The 22,721-nt window shown below is 42.4% G+C and overlaps 1 protein-coding gene across 1 annotated transcript in view; it reads right to left on the bottom strand.

Moving 5' to 3' along the window:
- The window catches only part of LOC121443336 (E3 ubiquitin-protein ligase MIB1), a 116,559-nt gene extending 109,977 nt beyond the window's left edge, over positions 1-6,582 (bottom strand). Inside the window, exon 1 of the mRNA XM_041645055.1 lies at positions 5,768-6,582. Coding sequence (XP_041500989.1) covers positions 5,768-5,996 — 229 coding nt within the window. The 5' untranslated portion in view covers positions 5,997-6,582. The remainder of the gene's footprint in view (positions 1-5,767) is intronic.
- Between the last annotated feature and the right edge of the window lie 16,139 nt (positions 6,583-22,721).

Raw genomic sequence — 22,721 nt, 5'->3', positions numbered from 1 at the left:
AAGAAAAGAATGCACAAATTAACATCACCAACGATGAAAACTAAATTAACAGGAGATAGCAATCACTGGTCATTAATATCCCTAAATGTAAATGGACTCAACTCACCCATAAAAGTCACAGGCTAACAGATTGAATATGAAAACAGAATCCATCCTTCTTCTGCATACAAGAAATGCATCTCAACCTCAAAGACAGACATTGCTTCAGAGTAAAGGGTTTGGAAAAAATATACAATCAAATGGACCTAAGAAACAAGCTGGCGTAGCTATCTTGATATCTAACAAAATAGACTTCAAACTAAAATCAGTCAAAAGAGACAAAGAAGGACATTTCATATTAGTCACAGGAAAAACCCATCAAGAGAAATTCTCAATACTGAACATCTATGCCCCAAATACAAGGGCATTTTCATATGTCAAAGAAACACTTCTAAAGCTTAAATCATACATTAAACCCCACACACTAATACTGGGAGACTTAAACACTCCCGTCTCACCACTGGACAGGTTAATCAGAAAAAAAAAAATGAACAGAGATATAAGAGAACTAAGATGTTACGACTCAAATGGACTTAACATCTATAAAATATTCCATCCAAACAGAAAAGAATATACCTTCTTCTCAGCACCTCATGGAACCTTTTCAAAAATTGACCACATACTCGGTAACAAAACAAACCTCAACAGATACAAAAAAAATTGGAATAACCCAATGTACCTTATCAGATCACCATGGTATAAAACTAGAAGTCAACAGAAATACTAATTCCAGAAAACCCACAAACACATGGAAATTAAACAATGCTCACCTGAATCATCAGAGGGTCAAGGAAGAAATAAAGGGAGAAATTAAAGACTTCCTAAAATTCAATGAAAAAGACCACACAACATACCCAAATTTATGGGAAACAATGAAAGCAGTGTTAAGAGGCAAGTTCATAGCACTAAATGACTACATAAAGAAGCTGGAAAAAATCCCACACTAGTGAATTAACAGAACATTTGAAAACTTTAGAACAAAAAGAAGCAAACTCACCTAAGAGAACTAGATGGCAGGAAATAAAGTGAGAGTTGAAATCAACAAAGAAAACAATACAAAGAATCAAAGAGACAAAGAGCTGGTTCTTTGAGAAAATCAACAAAATAGACAAACCTTTATCCAAACTAACCAAAAGGCAGAGAGAGAATATCTACATTAACAAAATCAGAAATGAAAAGAGGGATACAACAACAGACACGGAGGAAATACAGAAATCATCAGGCCATATTTCGAAAACCTGTACTCCACAGAATTGGAAAACTTGAAAGAAATGGACAACTTTCTGGATAAGTATCACTTACCAAAATTAAATCAAGACCAGATAAGCAAATTAAATAGACCTATAACTGCTGAAGAAATAGAAACAGTCATCAAATGTCTCCCATCCAAAAAAAAGCCTAACACCAGATGGTTTCAGCTCAGAATTCTACTAAACTTTCAAAAAAAAACAAATACCAATACTCCTCAAATTATTCCACACAATAGAAACAGAAGGAACATTGCCAAACTCGTTTTATGAGGCTACAATTACCCTGATACACAAACCACACAAAGACATTACTAAGAAAGAGAATTACAAACCAATATCACTCATGAACACTGATGCAAAAATACTATAAAATACTGGCAAATCGAATCCATCAGAACAATCATCCACCATGATCAAGTTGGCTTCATCCCAGAGATGCAGAGATGGTCCAACATACGAAAATCTGGCAACGTAATCAACCATATAAATAAACTGAAATATAAAAACCACCATGATTTTCTCAATAGATGCTGAAAACGCTTTCAACAAAATACAACATCCTTTCATGATAAAGGTCTTGGAGAGAGCAGGGTTACAAGGAACACACCTAAACACAATCAAGGCAATATACAGTAAGCCAACAGCCAACATCAAACTAAATGGAAACTCCCAGTGATACCACTGAAATCAGGAACAAGACAAGGTTGTCCACTCTCTCCATATCTATTCAATATAGTTCTTGAGGTCCTAGCTAGAGCAATAAGACACAAAAAAAAAAAAAGATCAAGAAGATACAAATTGGAAAAGAAGTCAAACTCTCACTGTTTGCTGATGATTTGATAGTTTACATAAATGATCCCAAAAATTCTACCAAGGAACTTCTACAACTCATAAACACTTTCAGCAATGTACCAAGATACAAGATTAACTCAAAAAAAAAATAAATCAGTAGCCCTCCTGTACACAGATGATAAAAGGGCTGGGGAAGAAATCAGAGAATCAACACCCTTCACAATAGCCAGAAATAGCATAAAATATCTCGGAGTAACCCTAACCAAACAAGTGGAAGTCTTATATGATAAAAGCTTTAAATCTTTGAAAAAATAAATTAAAGAAGACACCAGAAACTGGAAAGATCTCCCATGCTCTTGGGTAGGCAGAATTAACATAGTAAAAATGTCTATTTTAGCAAAAGCCATCTACAGATTCAATACAATGCCCAGCAAAATTCTTCAAAGACCTCGAATGAACGGCACTCAACTTCATACGGAAAAGCAAAAATCCCAGGATAACCAAAACAATCCTGAGCAATAAAAGAACTTCTGGAGGCATCACAATCCCTGACTTCAATTCTACTACAGAGCTGCAGTACTGAAAACAGCCTGGTATTGGCATAAGAACAGACAGGAGGACCAATGGAACCCAGATATCAATCCACACACCTACAAAACTGATTTTTGACAAAGAAGCAAAAAATACCAAATGGAAAAAAGAAAGCATATTTAACAAATGGTGCGGGCATAACTGGATATCAACATGTAGAAGAATGAAAATAGACCCATATCTATCACCATGCACAAAACTCAAATCCAAATGGATCAAAGACCTCAACATAAAGCCAGCCACACTGAACCTTATAGAAGAGAAAGTATATACCCAAAGTATGCTCAATCGTGCCACAAGGACATGTGCTCAACTATTTTCAGAGCAGCTTTGTTTGTCATAGACAGAACCTGGAAACATCCTAAATGCCCCACGATTGAAGAATGGATATGGAAAACGCGGTACATTTACACAATGGAGTACTACACAGAAGAAAAAAATAACAAAAGCTTGAATTTTGCAGGAAAAGGGATGGAGATAGAAAACATTATTTTGAGTGAGGTAACCCAAACATAGACAATGATCACATGTACTCACTCATACGTGGTTTTTAAACATAAAGCAAAGAAAACCAGCCCATGAGTCACAATCCCAGAGAACTTAGACAACAATGCGGACACTAAGAAAGACTTACATATATCTAATCTACATAGGAAGTAGAAAGTAGAAAAAAAGATCTCCTGAGTAAACTGGGAGCATGGGTACCTTGGGGGAGGGTTAAGGTGGGGAGGGGAGAGGCAGGGAGGGGAGCAGAGAAATATGTAGACCTCAATAAATATCAAAAAAAACAACAAAAAAAGAATAAGGCCTTCCTCAAAAGAATTATTTTTTAATTATATTATGTTGCTGAGATGTAGTGGCACGCACCTTTAGGAACAGTACTTCAGAGGTAAAAGGAGACAGATCTCTGAGTTCAAGGCCAGCCCAGTCTACAGAATAAGTTCCAGGACAGTCAGGGTTACACAGAGAAACCCTGCCTCAAAAAAACAAAAATAAAAAGGAAAGGAAAACCATTGAATTCTTTGCCTGACAGCGATGCTTCACAACTTTAACTACACTGCTTGGACGGCAGAAGGACGATCTCTGTGAATTTAAGGCCAGGCTGGTCTACAGACAGAGTTCCAGGGCAGTCAGGGCTATACAGAGACAGTAACAAGAAGACCCCTAGGGCTAGCAGCTCAATCTGACTAACCAATCAGTGAGTTCCACATTCAGTGATCAACCCTGTCTCAAAAAGCAATGAAATGTCTAAGGAAGAGACAACGACATCTGACCTCCACACACTTGTACACCCAGACAAAATCCACCCCTTGTGCACACACAGGAAAAGTGCAAAAAACTAAATGTTGGTGGAGGCTGCTAGTTCATTTCCCAGCTGTCCAGACCTGAAATAAGCACAGAAACTCTACTAATTAAAACACTGCTTGGTCTATTAGCTTATGCATATTTCTAGCAAGCTCTTATATCTTAAATTAACCAATTTCTATTAGAGTTCGGCATCTATCTACCTACATGGCTTCTCTTCAACTCCACCTACTCTCTCCTCCTCTATCTGCTTGGAATTTCCACCTTGCCCTATTCTGCACTGCAACAGGTCCAAAGCAGCTTCTTTATTAACCAATGGTATCCATAGCATGCAGAGGGGAATCCCACATCAACTAAATATAGTTTATTATTATATTATTTAAGGGGAGAAAGAGATTTGTATTTTCAGTATATTCACATCTGTGTTTGCAACTGCAAAAATATACAACAGGTAACAATGGCTACCCTTTTGAGTTAGGCACATATGCCCTTTTCAGTGCAAAAACAAACAAACAAACAAAAACTAGCCAAAACAAAACACTATTTTCAGCTGGGTATGGTGACACATGCCTGAAATCCCAGCACTTGGGGAGGCTGAGGCAGGAGGATCGAAAATGCAGAGTCAGCCTCATCAATACACTAAGTCCAAGACAGTGGACTGCATGAGAGCATCTCTTTAAAAGTTTAACAAAGTTTATAAGGTGCTTGTTCAAGACTGAGTGGGCTCATGCTAACTCCTTTCCGCTGGTAGAGCAACTACTCATCCACTTCAGAATTTGCCTCTGCCAAACTTGCTGTTTCAGTAGTATCTTATTTAAGAATTCTGAAGCATAATACAATTTCAATTTTAACTTTCTAAATGACTACATTATCAAGAACATATCCATGCTACTTGCAGTGGGAGCACATGATTTTAGGAAGACAGAGGCAGGCAGAACTCTGAGTTTGAGACAAGCCTGGTCTACAAAGCTAGATCCAAGACAGCCATGGTTACACAGAGAAACCTTATCTCAAAAGAAAACAAAAAAACGAAAACAAAACAAGGATAGATCTAAGTGAAAATAGATTAAAATAAATCGTATTTTGTGAGAGCAACTCTTCTGTTTGTCACAGAAAAAATTACAGTGTAAATTACTAACAGACCCCTATAATGGAGTAAACCATTAAGATCACTAAGTCTCAGGTTGAATACATAGAATTTCAACCTCATATTACTAAGACAGGATTCTAATCTTAAGAAAAAGAATGGCATTAGCTGTCTTCCCTCTGGAAAAGTCTCGCAACACAGACACACACATACACACACACCACGAAATCAACAGCTCTATTGCTACAAACATATATAATTAAACAATTTGGGCGAAAATGCATTTTTCACAGTCCCAAATGTAATTTATCAACTGAACTCATAAGTCTTTCTCATTCTGTGTCACCGGTGGGAAGGAAAAAAGATAGTTCAACAAAGAGAAGGCACCAAGGGACGGGCCCCTGGCAACTCCACACCATATGGCAAGGCAAGCTTCCCATCAGACAGTTATCACTCGATGACTGATTGATGTCAATGCTTATCAGACAGGCTCTCGGGCCCCCTGCCCCAAAGCGAAGGAAATCTGTTGTCTGCGATGCTTTTCATCTAGGAAACTTGATGGCCCTTCCTAGGAAACTAGTTTTTGTCTACCGGGTTTGGAACCTCAAACTCCCCGTGGCCCGGCACTGCAGGGCAGGCGTCCCGCGGCTGGCCTCGCCCCTTGCTCCCACGCGCGTTGTCCCGGCCCGGTGACCCGGCTTACCGGTCGGCGCGCTGTCCAGGATGCGCAGGTCGTAGGCCCCGGAGCAGCGGTAGTTGGCGGCCGTGCCGTTGTCCCACACCACCACGACCTCCTCCGGGCTCTCGAAGCTCCGCACAGTGCCCACATGGCCCTCGCCACCGTCCTGCTTGCCCCACTTCCAGTCTGGGCCGCGCACTACGCGGGCGCCGACCCCCTCCACCATCACCCGGTTGTTGCGGGAGTTACTCATCGGGGCCCGGGCTGTGGGCGCCGCCGCCGGCGGGGGAGCCGTGAGGGTGCCGGGCCCGGGCCGCACTCTGGGCGCCGGCGGGGGCAGCAGCGAGCCCCGCGGCCAGTGAGGCCGACTCAAAGGTGGGGCGGCGAGGTCCCCGAAGAACCCTTCGCCCGGGCCGGGCCGTCGCGGCCCCCGCTCCCACTGGAGTCCCGCCCGCGACGGCTCGCAGGCGGCGGCTTGCAGGCCGAGGGCGGGCGGCCGCGGGCGGGGGCTCTGCCGCTTGCCCCGGGCTCCCCGGCCGGGCTACAGCGTCGGCCGCCAGCAAACCTCGCTCTCCCCCGGCCGGGAGCGCGGAGGGCCGGGGGAGGCTCGCCCGGGCGCGGCGGCGAGCGCGGCGGGAGGCCAGGCAAGCTGCCGGCCCTCAGCGGCCCCCGGCCGCTCGCTCAGGCCTGGGCGCCCGGGAGCCGGCTCCGCGGTGGGCAGCGGCGCTAGCGGCCGGCGAGCGGCCGGCACCCGGGCCCCGGGGCCCGCTTCCCTCAGCCCCCGCGCACGCCGCCGCGCTCCGCCCCGCCACCGAGTCCCCGCCGGGCGAGAGCGGCTCCACATCCGGGTACCGCCGCGTCCCAGGCCCGAGCGGCGCCTCGTGAGGGACTGCGCGGAGCTTCTCGGCCGGGACGAGGCAGGAGGGCTTGGGGCGATCGCGCGATCCAGGAAAGAAAGAGGAGGAAACGGATCCCTAAGCGTCCCCGGGGCGCCGAGGGAGTGCGCATGCGCGCGACCGGGACCAGGGAGGCCGAACGCCCCGCTTCCTATTGGCTGCGTGGACGAAGGCCTGGAAGTTGGGGTTGAGGGCAATGTGGGGTGGCTGCGCGCCGGCGGCTGCTCCGCTCAGGTGAGTGCTGGTGTTCTCAGGTGCACTGGGTGTGAATTGAGGATTGCATACTGTTTGGGGCTTCCTTTTTAAAGGGAGCAAGAGTAGGGCTCATGACAGCATAGATTAAAAGTGGTGAATAGTCCCTGTACAGAGCAGAGTCCGTGACTGTGGTGTGTTTTTAAGCCTTTGGAATGTTGTGCTTGCCTTCCTGCAGAGTCCACTCTTCATACGATTGTATTTATTATGAGATAATTTAAAATGGCTTTTGGAAGGGGCTATACGGATTGAACATAGGCTCTTTCTCATACTAAGCACATACATGTTCTCCCGCTGAATTACAATTACACCCCAGCCTCTGGACTTTTAGTGGATCCTACCTTCGAGGATTTCGTTTGAAAGAGAATTCTCTATGTAGTCCAGTCTGGTCTGGAGACTCGCTGCCTTCACTCTCAAATTGCACCATCACGCCCAGGAAATTACAGAAAATTTTAATGGCACTTTATTTTCCAATTTCATTTCCCACACCTGTAACTCAGCATTTGGGAGACTGTAGGCAACAGATGGTAAATCGTTGGCCAGGCTAGGCTACTTACTGAGACTATATCTAAAAAAACAAGCAGATAAAACCAAGAGTTTTACTTTACCTTAAATGAATATCTGCACTTTCTTAAGCTGGGAAGGCATTTAAGAGGTAATGTAAGCTAGCGGTTCAGTTTGGAGGAGAGCAGCTGTTTACAACAGCATCTGATGAGGCCCAGGGTGGCCTTTGTTAGGCTGTGGCAAAAGAGTTTCTGAACCCACTTTTTATAGTAGGGGCACCAAGCATTAGGCCTGAACAAAGGAATTTTTATGATCTTGCCCCCAACCCATGGGTCAATCAATGTAGACCCTAAGGAGAGTAGTGAGGTCTAACGTCAATGGGTAACTAGGCAGCTATCATGAAATATGTTTCAGAGTAGATTACAGCGAAAGTCACTAATTGCAAGAAAACAGGTGCCTTTAGCAATTAGTCAAAAAAGGAACTGCGTAATAATACCAGAGGGTTGATAAATCAGAATAATTGGTTCTTAGGCTGGGAACTTAGAAGATAGCAGAAAGCTTTTCACACTATCTCAAGGTAAAACTCAGATACAGAATGCCATGCTTTACAACCTCCATTACCAGGGCTCATTAGTCAAACCTGTGTTTCTACCTTGTCCACAATATCTCCTGGTACCTCCGGACGTGTATACTGGAGCCCCATGCCTCCGCTTTAAGGGTGCCAGTTTCCCATAACAGAGACAGTGCCTAACCCAGAGGTCACGTATCTCTGTCTCCTAGAGGTTAACTCAGTTCATATCTGTCGTTCATCAAGGATGGCCAGGACACTACTCTCAGTTTGCAGAGAGAAGCTCTAGCCTTGTAAATAGAACAGCCAGTTGTAAAATGAAATGACCTAGGCTGATGGAGGCTTCTTAAGTGTCTGAGAAAATAGCTTACTGTGAATAATTGATCCCTGATCTGCTGAGAAAGCTGCTGACAATCTGTTCTCATTCCCCTAGACTTATAACTTTATAATTCTTTATTTCTACATTCTTATTTCTGGAATCTATATTTTATTTTCTTATTCTTGGACTCTTCAGTTACCCCATAAAATAGACATTATAAAAAAGATTTTTTAATCTTTAGAAAAGTTTTCATGATCTTTCTCAACCTAGATCACATCCTGAGATGTTTATATTGGTATTTTCCAAAATTGATGTGACTCATCATGAAATCCACTGTATCAGACACAGGTCTGTCATATGTATAACATACACAGGTATGTCGTGTATATAATGCAATTGTTTTACACATAAGTTTATCGTACATCCATTTTTTAGGAAATATTTGGCACCATCCAAAACTTACACAGGTAAGATAAATAAACCCTGCAAACACTCTGGAGGCAGAAGCAAGTGAGAGGTTTCTTCCCCAGGTGATGCAGGGATTCGTGCCGTTGCCCCTTTGTCCCCTCAGACTGCTAACGGAGGGAGAAGAGCGAGGAGCAGAACTCCTGAGATCTTTACTCCAGATCACATGTCGCTGTCCATCCTCGAGAACTCAGGACACCTATGTGAGAGGAGGGCAAACGTCGTCTAGCTGAGTGCTGTGGGCAGCTATCACTATTCACTTCTGAAAATACAAATCACTCTTAAATAGTCCAGCAGCAGAAAATATAGCAAACTGACTTCAAAAAGTGTTGGGTGAGCTGCAGAAGTGAAGCGATATCAATGTACTAGAAAATATCATCCCTTAGTATTAGATGTTAAGTTGGGAGCATAGGTCCCAGTCCCTAACATCTATCCCAGCCCCCAGGCCTGGTCTGGACCTCAAATCCCAGCAGGCCAGGTCCTGACCCCTCCCTGGGGGTGGGGTACCAATCCCCAGGGTACTTAAGTGATCCCCCCGAAAAGAAGAACACATGGTCTCCCTTTCTTCCTCCCTGGGGTCACGTTCCTGTAGCTTCCTGGTTTCCCCTTCGGGGCCACCCGAGAGCACAGAATCTCCCATTAAACCTGGATATTTCTTAATTTGGCTTGTTTTGATTTGGCTTGATTGGGAATTTTTGCGTCAACAGGAAGCTAATATAAAGAAATATTCCTAACACTAGAGAAGCAAAAAAAAAAGAAAAGCACGGGATAGAGTTGGGATAATCTTTTTGTACACTGTGTAAAGATGTGTCTGTCTTTCCTCACCTGCCTAAGATACCTTCTGATTGGTTTAATAAAGAGATGAACACCCAGTATTTACACAGGAGAGGACAGATGGGACTTCTGGGGAGAGATAGGAACTCTGGGAAAGAATTGGAAGTGTAGGAGATTCACCAGCTAGATGTGGAGGAAGTAGGACATATGCTATGTCCTACTTACTAAGAGGTAACCAGCCACATGGCAGAATATAGATTAATATAAATGGGCTAATTTAAGTGTTAAGAGCTAGTTGGAAACAAACCTAAGCTAAGACCAAGCTTTCATAATTAATAAAAAAGTCTCCATGTCATTATTAGAGAGCTAGCGATATAAGGAAAGGCCCATTACAGGATAGGAACCACATGACATGTCATTGAAGCTGACTGAGTAAATTCTGCTGTTGTTGAAACTATGGCTATTTTGCAACCAACCCAGAGTCCCTTATTCACGCTAACCTGAGAAAAGGAGCCCAATACCACCTTCCACTGTCACCACCCCTAGCAGAGACAGAGCTTGTGAATACAGGACACCCTGAACCTGAAGCTGCTGGAACTGACTTGCCTGTGTAGGTATCCAGACACTGCCAAAAACTCCCTGTATTCATTTCCTTTCTATTGCTGTAATAAAACACCATGACCAAGGTAAGGGTTTATTTGGGCTTACAGGACACCGTGACAACAGGTGACCATCATGATAACTGGAATACAACACTGACAGCTAAGGACTCACATCCTAAACTGCAAGCAGCAAGCAGAGACCAAATTTGAAATGACATAAATCTTTAAATTTGCAACACCCACTTCCAGCGATACCCCTCTAACAAGGCCACACCTCCTAAGCCTCCCCAAATTGCATTACCAACTGAGGCCCAAGTATTCAGATGCCCAAGGCTGAGGGCCACATTTAAGCCACCACAGCTGCAGCTTCCCTTATAAATAACAAAGGGGACCTGCTGTTTCAGGTGTTCAGCAGCCTTGTGACCCCTCTAACAAACTTAAAATTCCATTTAACACAAGTGGCATCATACATTCGTCCCAGTGACATCTTCCAAGTGTGTGGAAGCAGAGTCTGCGGTTCCTGGGCTACCAGCACTGTGCTGCTCACTCCTGTGCACACTGCTTGGTGACTGTATTTGTTCTCTAGAGGAACAGAACTGATTGAGCGTGAGTGTGTGTGTGCGTGTGTGTGTGTGTGTTTGACTGTGTGGTCCTCAGTTAGTGGAACTGTTTGAGAAGTGTTAGGAGGTGTGATCTTGTTGGAGGAAATGTGTTACTGGGAGTGTGCTTTGAAGTTTCAAAAGCCCATGCTAGGCCCAGTCAGTCTCTCCCTGTCTTCACTTATGGATCAGAGGTGAGCCCTCAGCTACTGCTCCAGTGCCATTTTGCCTGCCTACTGCCATGCTCCTCACCTCTGAAACTGTAAGCAGGCCCACAAATGCTTCCTTTTATAAGTTGCCTTAGTCATGATGTTTAAATGACAGCAATAGAACAATAGCTGAAACACCCAGTCTTAAAGGAAACGAGACTAAGTTCTCAGAAAGTGAAGAAGTAAGTCAAATTGGATACCTAGAATCACTGTACTCCACTGGAGCCAAAACTGGGTTAATCATAGCTCCCTAAGCTACCTCTGGCCCACAGGCATTAGCATACTTGCTGCTGGTCTGAAAGGATTCCTCAAAGGGACGTTTCCTTTCTTTCATGCTTTTGGTGGAGGTGGGGAAGAAAAAAAGAAACAAATCACAGGACAGATTTCAACTACATCACAGGGTCCATCTCTTAGGGGGCTGTACAACAGTTTATATCCAGACACTAGCCAAAGGCCATGACCCCTCCCAAGGTAGCTCAGGTCAGATCTGTGTTTACCAGAGTTGGAGTTTTTATGATAACATAGATCAAAATTTACTTAAGGTGTATATCTAATTAATTCCCTGTTATTAATAGCCACAACCAGATAACTCTGGGAGTTAAAACTTTCTGATTGCCACATTAGTACTGTATTTACCTTGGTTTGGATGGACAAACTGTCTCCTGGTGCTGTGGGACAATGGTCTGTATTGGCTTAATAAAACACTGAATGGCCCGTGGCTAGGAAAGAAGTATAGGCAGGTGACCAGAAGAGGAGAATTCTGGGAAGAGAAAAGGTCAGGCTGCAGTCATCATCCAGATGCAGAGGGAGCAAGATTAGAATGCCTCACTGAAAAACATACCAAGCCACATGGCTGACACAGACAAGAATTATGGATTAATGTAGGATGTAAGAGTTAATAAGAAGCCTGAGCTAACAGGCCAACCAGTTTATGATTAACATAGACCTCTGTGTGTTTCTTTGAGAATGAAAGGCTGCTGGACCGGGCGGGACAGAAATCTCAGGCAACAAATGGTGCCAACATGGACACGTGCATCCACATAAAACCTGAGACAGCTTGGAAAGTAGTTCTAGAAACAAAAGAACAGAGTTAAGCATGGCTACTTGGTAGCACATTTTCTCATGTGGGCTCTATTTGCTAGAAGCAAGTGTATCTCTTCTAAGAGAGGCTTCCTGACTCAGGTTTAGCTGCAAAAACCTTGCAGCCCTTTTAAGGGGCTCTGCCACAAAGCACTCAAATGGTGTTCATGAAAAGGTCACAGCATGCTTCTTAGTGGTGGCAGGTCTTTAAAACTCCACCAAGTTGTGGCAGTAAGCATGGCTCCAGCCAGTACCTCCACCATGAGGCTAGACTCTCAGAAAACTAAGGAATAGGGTGGATCCGGCCATCAAAACCACAGCTTTAATCCTAGCCATATCAGTTAGCAAATTAAAAACTTACGTGGTCAGAAAAAGAGAGATATACAGTAAATATACAGTCAGATGAAAAAAACCTCTACATGGTTTAGAGTGTGTTTAAAAATATGTGTAGACTTGGGAGAGAAAAGAAAAAGAATAAAGTCCTAAAAAAAAAAAAAGAAAGAAGATAGAGTAGTTGGGTGTGATGGCACACAGCTTTAATCCCAGCACTTGGGAGGCAGAGGCAGGCAGATCTCTGAGTTCGAGGACAGCCTGGTCTACAGAATGAGTTCCAGGACAGAGAGAGATACACAGAGAAATCCTGTCTCAAAAAACCAAAATTTAAAAATAAAAATAAAAGAAATAGAGTTTAGAATAAAACCATGTAAAGATGGAAAATACACAGAGAATCTGGATACTGTATGTTATTGTATTGTCTTTGAATTGTTTGATGGCTGTGGAAGGAACAACAGCTATTTAAAAATATTTGATTATAAATGTTGCTGGATTAATCTAACATATGTATTTTGAAAATGCCTTGACTTTAAAATTTAAGTCAAAAGATATGTTACTTTGGAGAAGAGGTTTTGCTTTTGTTTCCACAGGATATGAGAAGCTGTGGATTCATTCTGGGTTAAAAAAATATATATCAGGTTTGCCCAAGGAAGACCCCCTGAAAAATCTCCAATAGGAGCAGATGATCCAGGTGATCCAACATTTCAGAGGACCTCTGTTGGAGTTTCCCCTGAGTTCTACATTCAGAACAGCCTCAAGACTGCTAGGTGAGATAATCAAGTCTCTCAGAATATTCCATTCAGGACTTGACAATAATGCTAAATTTTCTTTAGGTCCTCATAAGATTATCAGTACCCTTAATCAGCAGGAAGTAGCCTGGAAAACTATGCCCATATTCCCAAAATATGGGTTATGGGTGTTTGTCTTTGTTTAGAATGTTAGTCTCAAGTCGTTATGGATAATGGTCAGGAAAAAGGCTAAACAAAGGAAATTCTCAGAGTTCTTGTTTTGAAAAAAAGGGGATTGCTGTGGGACAATGGTCTGTATTGGTTTAATAAAACACTGGCCAGTGGTCAGGTAGGAAGTATAGGCAAGGAGACCAGAAGAGGAGAATTCTGGGAAGAGGAAAGGTCAGTCTGCAGTCATCATCCAGACGCAGAGGAAGCAGGATGAAAACGCCTTGCTGATAAACGGTACCAAGCCATGTGACTGACACAGGTGAGAATTATGGATTAATGTAGGATGTAAGAGTTAATAAGAAGCCTGAGCTACTAGGCCAACCAGTTTATGATTAATGTAGACCTCTGTATGTTTCTTTGGGACTGAAAGGCTATGGGACTGGGTGGGCCAGGAATCTCAGGCAACAGTGTAGCTTGAATTCAGAGAATACAGTGGTAAAAACTACCATCACCCCTAGTATGTCAATGAGCACTTTGAAAAATGCAAACTATGCCTTCACCAAAGTGTTTCTCCATATCCTTTTTTTTCCCCCTTAAACTCTTGAAAGAGATGTTGCTAAAGGGTAAAGAATTCCTCTAATGTGTGTCAGGTTATGGGACAGAGCCTCAGTACTACAAAAAAAAAGTACCATAAAAGTTGTGGCTTTTCAAGCTTCTGAAAGGAAGCTAACATTTTAGTGTGAGTCCCATGTTATTTAGAAAACTCCGGTAAGTGCACCCATACTGATCAACTCTATGGAGTGTTCTATTAGGTGCTGTTCCTTTTTGTGGAGCTTTTCTAGAACTGTCCCACATGTATTCTCAATTTTCTTTTTTTTAAATCAAAGGCTTTTTGTATTCTTTTTTTTAAAGATTTTATTTTTATTTATTTATTATGTATACAACATTCTGCCTCCATGTATGCCCGCATGTATGCCCGCATGCCAGAAGAGGGCACCAGATCTCATTACAGATGGTTGTGAGCCACCGTGTGGTTGCTGGGAATTGAACTCGGGACCTCTGGAAGAGCAGCCAGTGCTCTTAACCACTGAGCCATCTCTCCAGCCCTATTCTCAATTTTCTTATAAAATTTCGTTATGCAGCTGTCATGTGTCACCTGGCAGGAATACTAAAGAGAAATGCATTGCTGATTGTAGAAATGCCATGGGATGCACCTACACAGGCCTAGATGTTGCAACCTGTGTGCATCTTGGCCATAGTGTAGCACCCTTTGTAGATCTCTCTCTCTCTCTCTCTCTCTCTCTCTCTCTCTCTCTCTCTGTGTGTGTGTGTGTGTGTGTGTGTGTGTGTGTGTGTGTGTGTGTTATGACTGAAACATTGTTATGCAGCACATGGCTGGCTTTCTTTGGTTTGATTATTGTTAGTAAACTATCTTCCCCTAGGTGAGACAGGACCACTGCAGAGGAAGTGATTAAGGTATCCGGTAAGTGGAAGGTCAGTCTCCTCAGACACTGAAAAGGAGAGTGTCTTAATTATATCAACCAAAGTTCAGGAACAAAAACTTGTTTTATAAAAAAAAAAAAAAAAAAAAAAAAAAAAACAATATATCAACACGTTGAACAACTCTGATGTATTTCAGGGGCAATTTTTAAGTTATATACTGTATGTTTTCACTTATTTAACAGGCTTTTTCTTTTTGTTGTTTGTTGTTTTTGAGACAGGGTTTTTCTATTTAACAGCTCTGGCTGTCCTGGAACTCCCTTTGTAGACCAGGGTGGCCTTGAACACACAGAAATCCACCTGCCTCTATTTCACAAGTGCTGAGATTAAAAGCATGTGCCACCATTGCCCAGCTGTTCACAGGCCTTCTTTCTTCTCCTGGTCTTTAAAAGCAGGATCTTCTATAGCCCAGGCTGGCCACAAGTTTGTTCCATAATCAGAAATGATCTTGAATGCTTGGTCCTCCTGCCTCTGCCTCCAAAATGCTGAGATCCCAGGCATACGCCACAGGTCTCACTTATTTAGCATTCTTAAGGTAACAAGACTGTATAGGGAACAGATAATAGCTTGCCAGGAGTTACAGTTACAGAAAGGGGGTTAAGACTCCGTCCCGAACCCCTCCTATTCCCTATCACCACCACCACCACCACCATGCTACTCCCTGAAACCTCAGAAGAACTCTGAAACATGGGCTGTAGCTACACAGAGAGGACCAAGATGTGAGGGATCACCCACTCAGCAGGACACTCCACTCTCTAGGTTCTCCATACTGGGGGCAAAACCCCAAGTCCCTCCTCCACCTGCCTCAGCTTCTCTAGCCAGCCAGCAGGCAAGCTTCCTGCAGGTAGGCAGCTCCAACACCCCCACCCCATTGATTGGATCCTGCAAGCTACAAGGTCCACTGTGCCCCCAAACCATCCTATCCTCCACAACATAAGAGGAACTCTGAAGCACAGGCTGTGACTGTACAGAGTGGACCAAGAGAGATCAAGAGAGTAGGCCAAGAGGGACCTCAGCGACTCCCTGAGACACTGACAGCAACAGTACAGAGCAGACTTAGAACGGTTCCCAAAGACACAGACAGCAACTGCGGGATTGGACCAAGAGGCAAAAATGCTGCTGACACCAACTGAAGGAAGAGATGGGTAGGTGCCAATGCAAGAGTTCATCCAACAACCTAAAATGCAACATGGTAACACCAGAACCCAGTGGTCATACAACAGGAAGACTTGATCATTCTAACGCAAAATAATCAGAAAAACATGATTTTAAATGTAACTTTATGAGGATAATGGAGACCTTTAAAGAGGAAATGAAAAAATCCCTTAAAGATATGGTAGAAAGGGTTGGAGAGATGGCTCAGTGGTCAAGAACATCGCTTGCTCTTCCAAAGGTCCTGAGTTTAATTCCCAGCAACCACATGGTGGCTCACAACCATCTGTAATGAGGTCTGTTGCCCTCTTCTGGCCTGCAGACATACACACAGACAGAATATTGTATATATAATAAATAAATATTTTAAAAAACCGAAATGGTGGAAAAGACAAAAATTGGAAGAAATCAATAAATATCTTAAAGAAACCCCTCCCCCAAAAAAACACAGAGGGCCACAAAGGCAGCCAGTCCCAACCAGGGAGCCACATGGCAGGTAAGAGACAGCATCACATAGGCATGCCAGGCAGAGTAAGGTTGGATATTTATTTAGTGGGTTAAGGAAAGAAAGGGAAAAGGGGAGAGGGAGGGAGAAGGGGGACAAGAGAGACAGAGGAGGGGGAGGAAAGAAGAGGAGCCACGGCAGCAGAAAAAGCACGGCTTTTCCATACAACACATGCCCGCCACCATATTGACTGAGGTCAGGTGACCTCACTGCCATCTTAACTAATGGCCAGGTCAAGTGACCAAGTCCCACCATTTTACTGAAGTATTCCCTGCCTGGTTCCCTGGTGCTGGCTCTGTTGCATGTGTGTTTTGTGCAGTGCCATGCCTTTGGTAGGGCCCACCAAAGCATCCACTTCTCCCAACTCCTGTTCACTCTGTGTGTGTGTGTGTGTGTGTGTGTGTGTGTGTGTGCACATACACATGCACACACGCACATACATGTAACTTAAATGCATGTATGTTTACTGTTGAGATAAGAGAGAAACAAAGGAGGGAGAGGAGAGGAGAGGAGCCACGGCAGCAACTACCTCTTTGGAAGAGAGATGGAAAGGAAGAGCTCACAGGTTGGAAGCAGAAGGAAGATCCACTTGCCTGAGCAGCTTGGGGAGTAGGCAGGGCAACTTGAAACTGGATATAATTCTAAATGATTCAAACTCTTTCCTTCTTTTTTTATTTTTTATTTTTATTATTTATTTATTTATTGGTTTTTCTAGACAGGGTTTCTCTGTAGCTTTGGTGCCTGTCCCAGAACTAGCTCTTGTAGACCAGGCTGGCCTCGAACTCCCAGAGATCCGCCTGCCTCTGCCTCCCAAGTGCTGGGATTAAAGGCGTGTGCCACCACCGCCCGGCTCTTTCCTCCTTTATTATTTTATACATACAGATAGATAGATAGATAGATAGATAGATAGATGGATGGATGGATGGATGGATGGATGGATGGATAGATAGATAGATAGATAGATAGATAGATAGATAGATAGATTGCCATCACATATGTCTGTGTACCAAATGTGTGCCTGGTGCTCCTAGTAGCCAGAAGAGGATGCCAGATCCCCTGATACTGGAGTTACAGACATTTGTGAGCTACTATGTGGGTGGTGAGAATTTAAAGAAGGTCCTCTGAAAGAGTAGCCAGTGCTATTAACCACTGAGCCATCTCTCTAGCTCATTTCAAATTCTTGTAATGTTAATATGTTATTTTAATAATTTATTTTTTGGTAATTTCCATTCTGTTCCTTCCTAAAATTATTTTATTTAAACAAAAGAAATCTTTTTTATTAGTTGGAATTTTTATTTTAATTTAAAATATAGAAAAATATATTTAAATTGGCTTAACTGAAAGGGCATATCCATTGAGTAATCTAACTAAAACAATTCCTTGGAAATTCTGATGAATGTGTGTTGATTTAAGAGTGCAGGCAACATCACTAGGACCCAGATCCTTGGGTCCTCCTCCTTCCTTTCCTTTGCTTCCTTTGCAGATGCTAGTGGTCTCAAGTTCCTGACTTCACCCACCCTTACCAGTAGAAGCTTTCTAAGATATGTGTTGACCTGTATCCAATACAATAATGGCAGAAGCAGGGAAATCTTCAGAAAGTTCTAGGAGTGTCTAATTGAAGCAGTCAGTCTTAGGGCTGGGAATATAACTCAGTTGGGAAATTGCTAGACTGGTGTCTTAGCTTCTCTTCCTGTTGCTGTGACGAAACTCTGACAGAAGAGACTTAAAGGAGGAAAGTTTACCGTGATTCACAGCTCAATGGTGCAGGTCATCAGAGCAAAGGAGTCAGGGCAGCAGGAGCATGAAGCAGCTAGGCATATCATATTTACAATCAAGAACCAGTGAGCAAATGAAAGACTATGCTATTCAGTTCTCTGCACTACATAGTTCACTACTCAGCCAAAAGAATTGGGGCTACTCATTATCAGTACATCTTCATCTCAATTACTGTAACCAAGATTAGTCTCCACAGGCATTCCCCAGATGACTCTAGAAGTCAACAATACTACTCTTACACCTCACATGCAGAAAGACCTGAGACCCATCCCTAGCACACAAAAACCAGGCACATAGCACACTCCTATAACCTCAGTGTTGCAGTAAATTTATTTGTATTTTTGTTCTGAGACCACCAATGGAATTAAGCCTTGATTCAAAGGGTGGAGTCTATGGTCAGCTGGCCAGAATGAACTATAGAATTTTCTGGCCAACTCAGAGGAAGATAAAGAGACTCAGAGAGAAATAAGGAGGGGCTTGGAAAGTTTTCGGGCTTTTCCATATGAGAAGGTAGAAAGAAGGCCAAGGGATCTTTTTCTCCATTGCTCTGTGGAGTTATCAGCTTATTACCTTAATATCTGACCACCAAACTTTGTTATTAAAGTAAAAGAATCTGCACTGTCTGGCATCCAGTGCATTGGCTTAGGTCCTGCCAAAGTGGCACAGTGTTGCCAACAGCTTTCCCCCATCACTCCAGACCCTCCTCTGGCCATGCTCTCTGCCCAGGTGCAATGACAGCCAGTCATTGTTTCCTTACACTCCTTGGCAGCCGTCCTCTACTGCTCTCAGTAAGTGTCTTGGTCCCCTCCAACTCTGTATCGCAGCCATGGGCTTTTCCTACCCATTTCCCTACATCCACTCTTTATGCAGTTCATGCCCCCTCTGAGCATGGCATGTGAGCACCTACAATGGCCCCCAACCCGGGCATGCAGTTAGCTCGGCTTGAGCACCTTGCCGTGCCCATTCTCCCCACCTGTACAACCAAATATCATCTCTGGTCACTCTGCCATAGCCTCCCTCCCTGCCTAAACAGCTGCACGTCATTACTACAGCTGACTTACACCCTACACACGCAGCTCTACCTATGCTGTCATCAGTAGAGCTGGTGAGACACCTGAGAATTCTTAATGGAGAAATTAGGTTTTTAAAAAAGTCTTTTCCATGTTAAGAATGAGAAACAATATTACAATACGGGGGTTAGAGAGATGTCTCAGTGTGAAGAGCACTGGCTGGTCTTCCACAGGACCCAGGTTCAATTCTCACCACCCACATGGCAGCTCACAACTGTAACTTCAGTTACAGGGGATCCAACAGCCTCACACAAACATACACGTAGCCAAGACACAAACGTATATAAATAACAAAGAATATGATAGTACAGGAAGTTAGGTCTCTTTACAGTTCTACAATGGGTGTTTTGAAAATGGAAAAATTAAGTGAAGGGATAACTAACTTGGCTGGGATTGACATATCAATCATTATCAGCTTGGTAATTCATATTTTATCCTTAAAAAAGTGGTTTGATAACTGTACTAGATATGAAAATTTGATAAGATACAAGCTTCAGAAAGACTACTGATAAGATACAAGCATTAGGATGACTTACTACTGATAAGATACAAGCCTTAGAAAGACTTACTAATAAAAACAAGTTCTCAGACATATAGGAATTTAGACAATTTACTATACCACTGTGTGATGAAATTGAAGAGGGGTGGCCCTGGGTATTAGACAAATAACCTTAGTTTATCCAGTTCCTATACAAGAACAATCACCAGATGATAGACAACATCAAATGTTATGCAAGACGTTACATGGAATGCAATAGAAATATAAGATTTGATGAGATTTAAGAAAGTGGTCATTGCATATGGTATACATTCACCCTATGTGAAGGAGTTGTTAAATTTATGGGCAAATCAGAACAGAATATCGCTCAAGACTGGAAGAATATAGAGATATTGAAAGCTGATCCTCAGTTACAGTGGAGAACAGGATGAAACAAGGAAACTAGATTAAGGTCATGGAACAATTAAATAGAACTAGAGGAATGGAAATTTCCCAAGATTAGCATCTCAGTAAAGGCTAATATGCTGAGTTGCAAAGACAGTTTGAATTTGATGATCACACCTTGGCCCAATGTCATCTAACAGCTTTGAATGCTTGGGACAAGGCTGAAAAATCAGGAAACAGATTTGAGACATTTATCAAAATTATGCAAGGCCCAAAAGAAGCCTTCATTGACTTCAGCTGTAAATAGAACAGTATTAGATACAGGATTCAGATAAATATTAATTGAATCTTTAGCTTTTTAAAATGCTAATTCAAAATGCAAAAGGGTGATTAAACCTTTAAAGGCAAGATCAGAACCAATAGTTGAATGAATTAAAAATATGGTGGATATTGGACCACACACATATAATGCTGCTTTGACAAGAGATGTAATTTCTAAAAAGTTCAAAAAAAATCCTAAAGGTCAGATGATTTAATTGTGATAAACCAGGTCATCTGAAAATGGATTGTAGGCAAGGCATTTTTAGGAGCAATGCTTTTTCTAGAAATTATCCAAACACAAGCCCCTAGCCTTCTGGACTATGCAGAAGATATGGCAAAGGCCAGCTTTGGAGTAATGAATACAGATCAAAAAGGGTCAGGCAAAATAACCCTTTGCCATCAGGAAATGCCTTGGACCCAATATCAAATTTGGTTCAATCATACCCTGTAAAAAAAAAAAAGCATATTGTTCTGGATGACAGAAAATCTTCAATAAACAACACAAAATTTTCAGGAGAGATCATAAAACAATTATTTTGGCAAACTTCTATACATGATCAAAGACTAAAGTTAAACATACCAAAAAATGGCATTGTAATTGAAGGATGGCTAGACATAGGCACAGATATCACAATAATTTTACCAAGATCTTACCATCCAGATAGGCCTCTTCAAGAGGTAAATATTCAGCTTCTAGGAATTGGAACTCAAGTAAAACAAAGTTCGACAAGGTTTGACTGTATAGGGCCAGAAGGAAAAGTAGAGAAATTAAAGTCATTATGTGGCTACCATAGTAATAAATTTATAGGGACATGATTTGTTACAGTAATAGAAAACGCAGATTAACATTCCTCCAATCTCAGAAATAAGCCATTAAATAAAGAATGCTTCTGAGAGAAATATTAAAAGGAATTATCAAGAATAGTCACCAATTATCCAGGTTTTACATAAGCAGGGCACAACAGCTGGTGATCTTTCAAAGGTACTAACAGCCCTACCTTTGAAATGGTTAAATAAAAATCCTGTCTGGGTGGAACAATGGCCTTTGACATCAGAAAAATTATAAGATGGTACTGGAACAGCTAAATGCTCAACATATTGAAGAATTGATAGTCTCTGGAATTCTCCAATTTGTCATTAAAAAGAAATCTGGAAAATAAAATCATGGTAACATATCTAAGCTATTAACAAGGTGATTCAGCCAATGGGCTCTTTACAACCCAGAATTCCCTTGCCTTCTTTATTACCCCAAGTAAGGTCTATTATAATGAAAATGTATGATATTTATGCCCTGGGAATACTGAAGCATGCATGAGCGGCACATATATGGTGATTCTGTTGAACTTACACATAATGGGTTTTATGGTCTAAGTTGATGAGGACGACTGACCAGGTCTCTTCCTCAAGAGGGCACCAGATCTCATTACAGATGGATGTGAGCCTAAACTTCCTGCCTGGCTACTGGCCAATCAGCATTTGATTAAACCAATACAAGTGACAAATGTTTACAGGATACAAGAGATTTATCCCACAGTATTCCTCCTAGCTTCTTCTCTTTTGCTTATTTTTCCCTAGTCTGAAAACTTTCTTTCAGGAGCCTTGAAGCAATGAAAAAGAAACACACAAGCATTATCTCTCATTGATCAAAAACACATTCTTAGGGTAAATGATAAGAAGTTGAGCCATTGCCATGGAAACACAAGGTTCCAAGGCTACAAAAGTAAGACCATGACCAGACAGGGAGCACTGTGTTCAGTGACAAACTTTGAGACATACATCTATTGTCATCACACTGGCATATTGGCTAAAGCTGCTTGTTCATTCCTGGATTCCCAGACCCCCGAAATAACCACACAGAAGACTGTATTATTTGAATCACTGCTTGACCAATCACTTAAGTGTATTACTAGCTAGCTTTTACATCTAGATTAACCCATTTCCAGTATTTTATATTTTACTATGAATATGAGTGTAGTTCTCTCCAAACTGCTTCCTGCTTTTTGTTGAGCAAAGTAATTTTTTGTGGGGTGGGGGTTCATAGCTACCTTTCAGGAGGCCTTGGTCTATCAAACCACATTAGTCTGAAAAGATCCCACAGGTTCTCATCCTCTGTGGAAACAAAAGAAGAACCTCTTTTCCAAAGCAACATGTCCTTAGACCCAAATTTTGAAGTCAAGAAATCTTTAAAACATTTATGTTGGTTTAGCTTAGCAGTCCCTAAAATCAAATGTCTCTCTGCAGTCAAAAAATTCAAAGAACACACAATAATAG

This window comes from Microtus oregoni, unplaced genomic scaffold, assembly GCF_018167655.1.
Source record: "Microtus oregoni isolate MIOR12 unplaced genomic scaffold, Mior012 000105F_ref0000443, whole genome shotgun sequence".
In the NCBI taxonomy this organism is placed as follows: Eukaryota; Metazoa; Chordata; class Mammalia; order Rodentia; family Cricetidae; genus Microtus; species Microtus oregoni.
The sequence above is the reverse complement of the archived record's forward strand: the minus strand, read 5'-3'. Positions and strand labels throughout refer to the sequence as shown.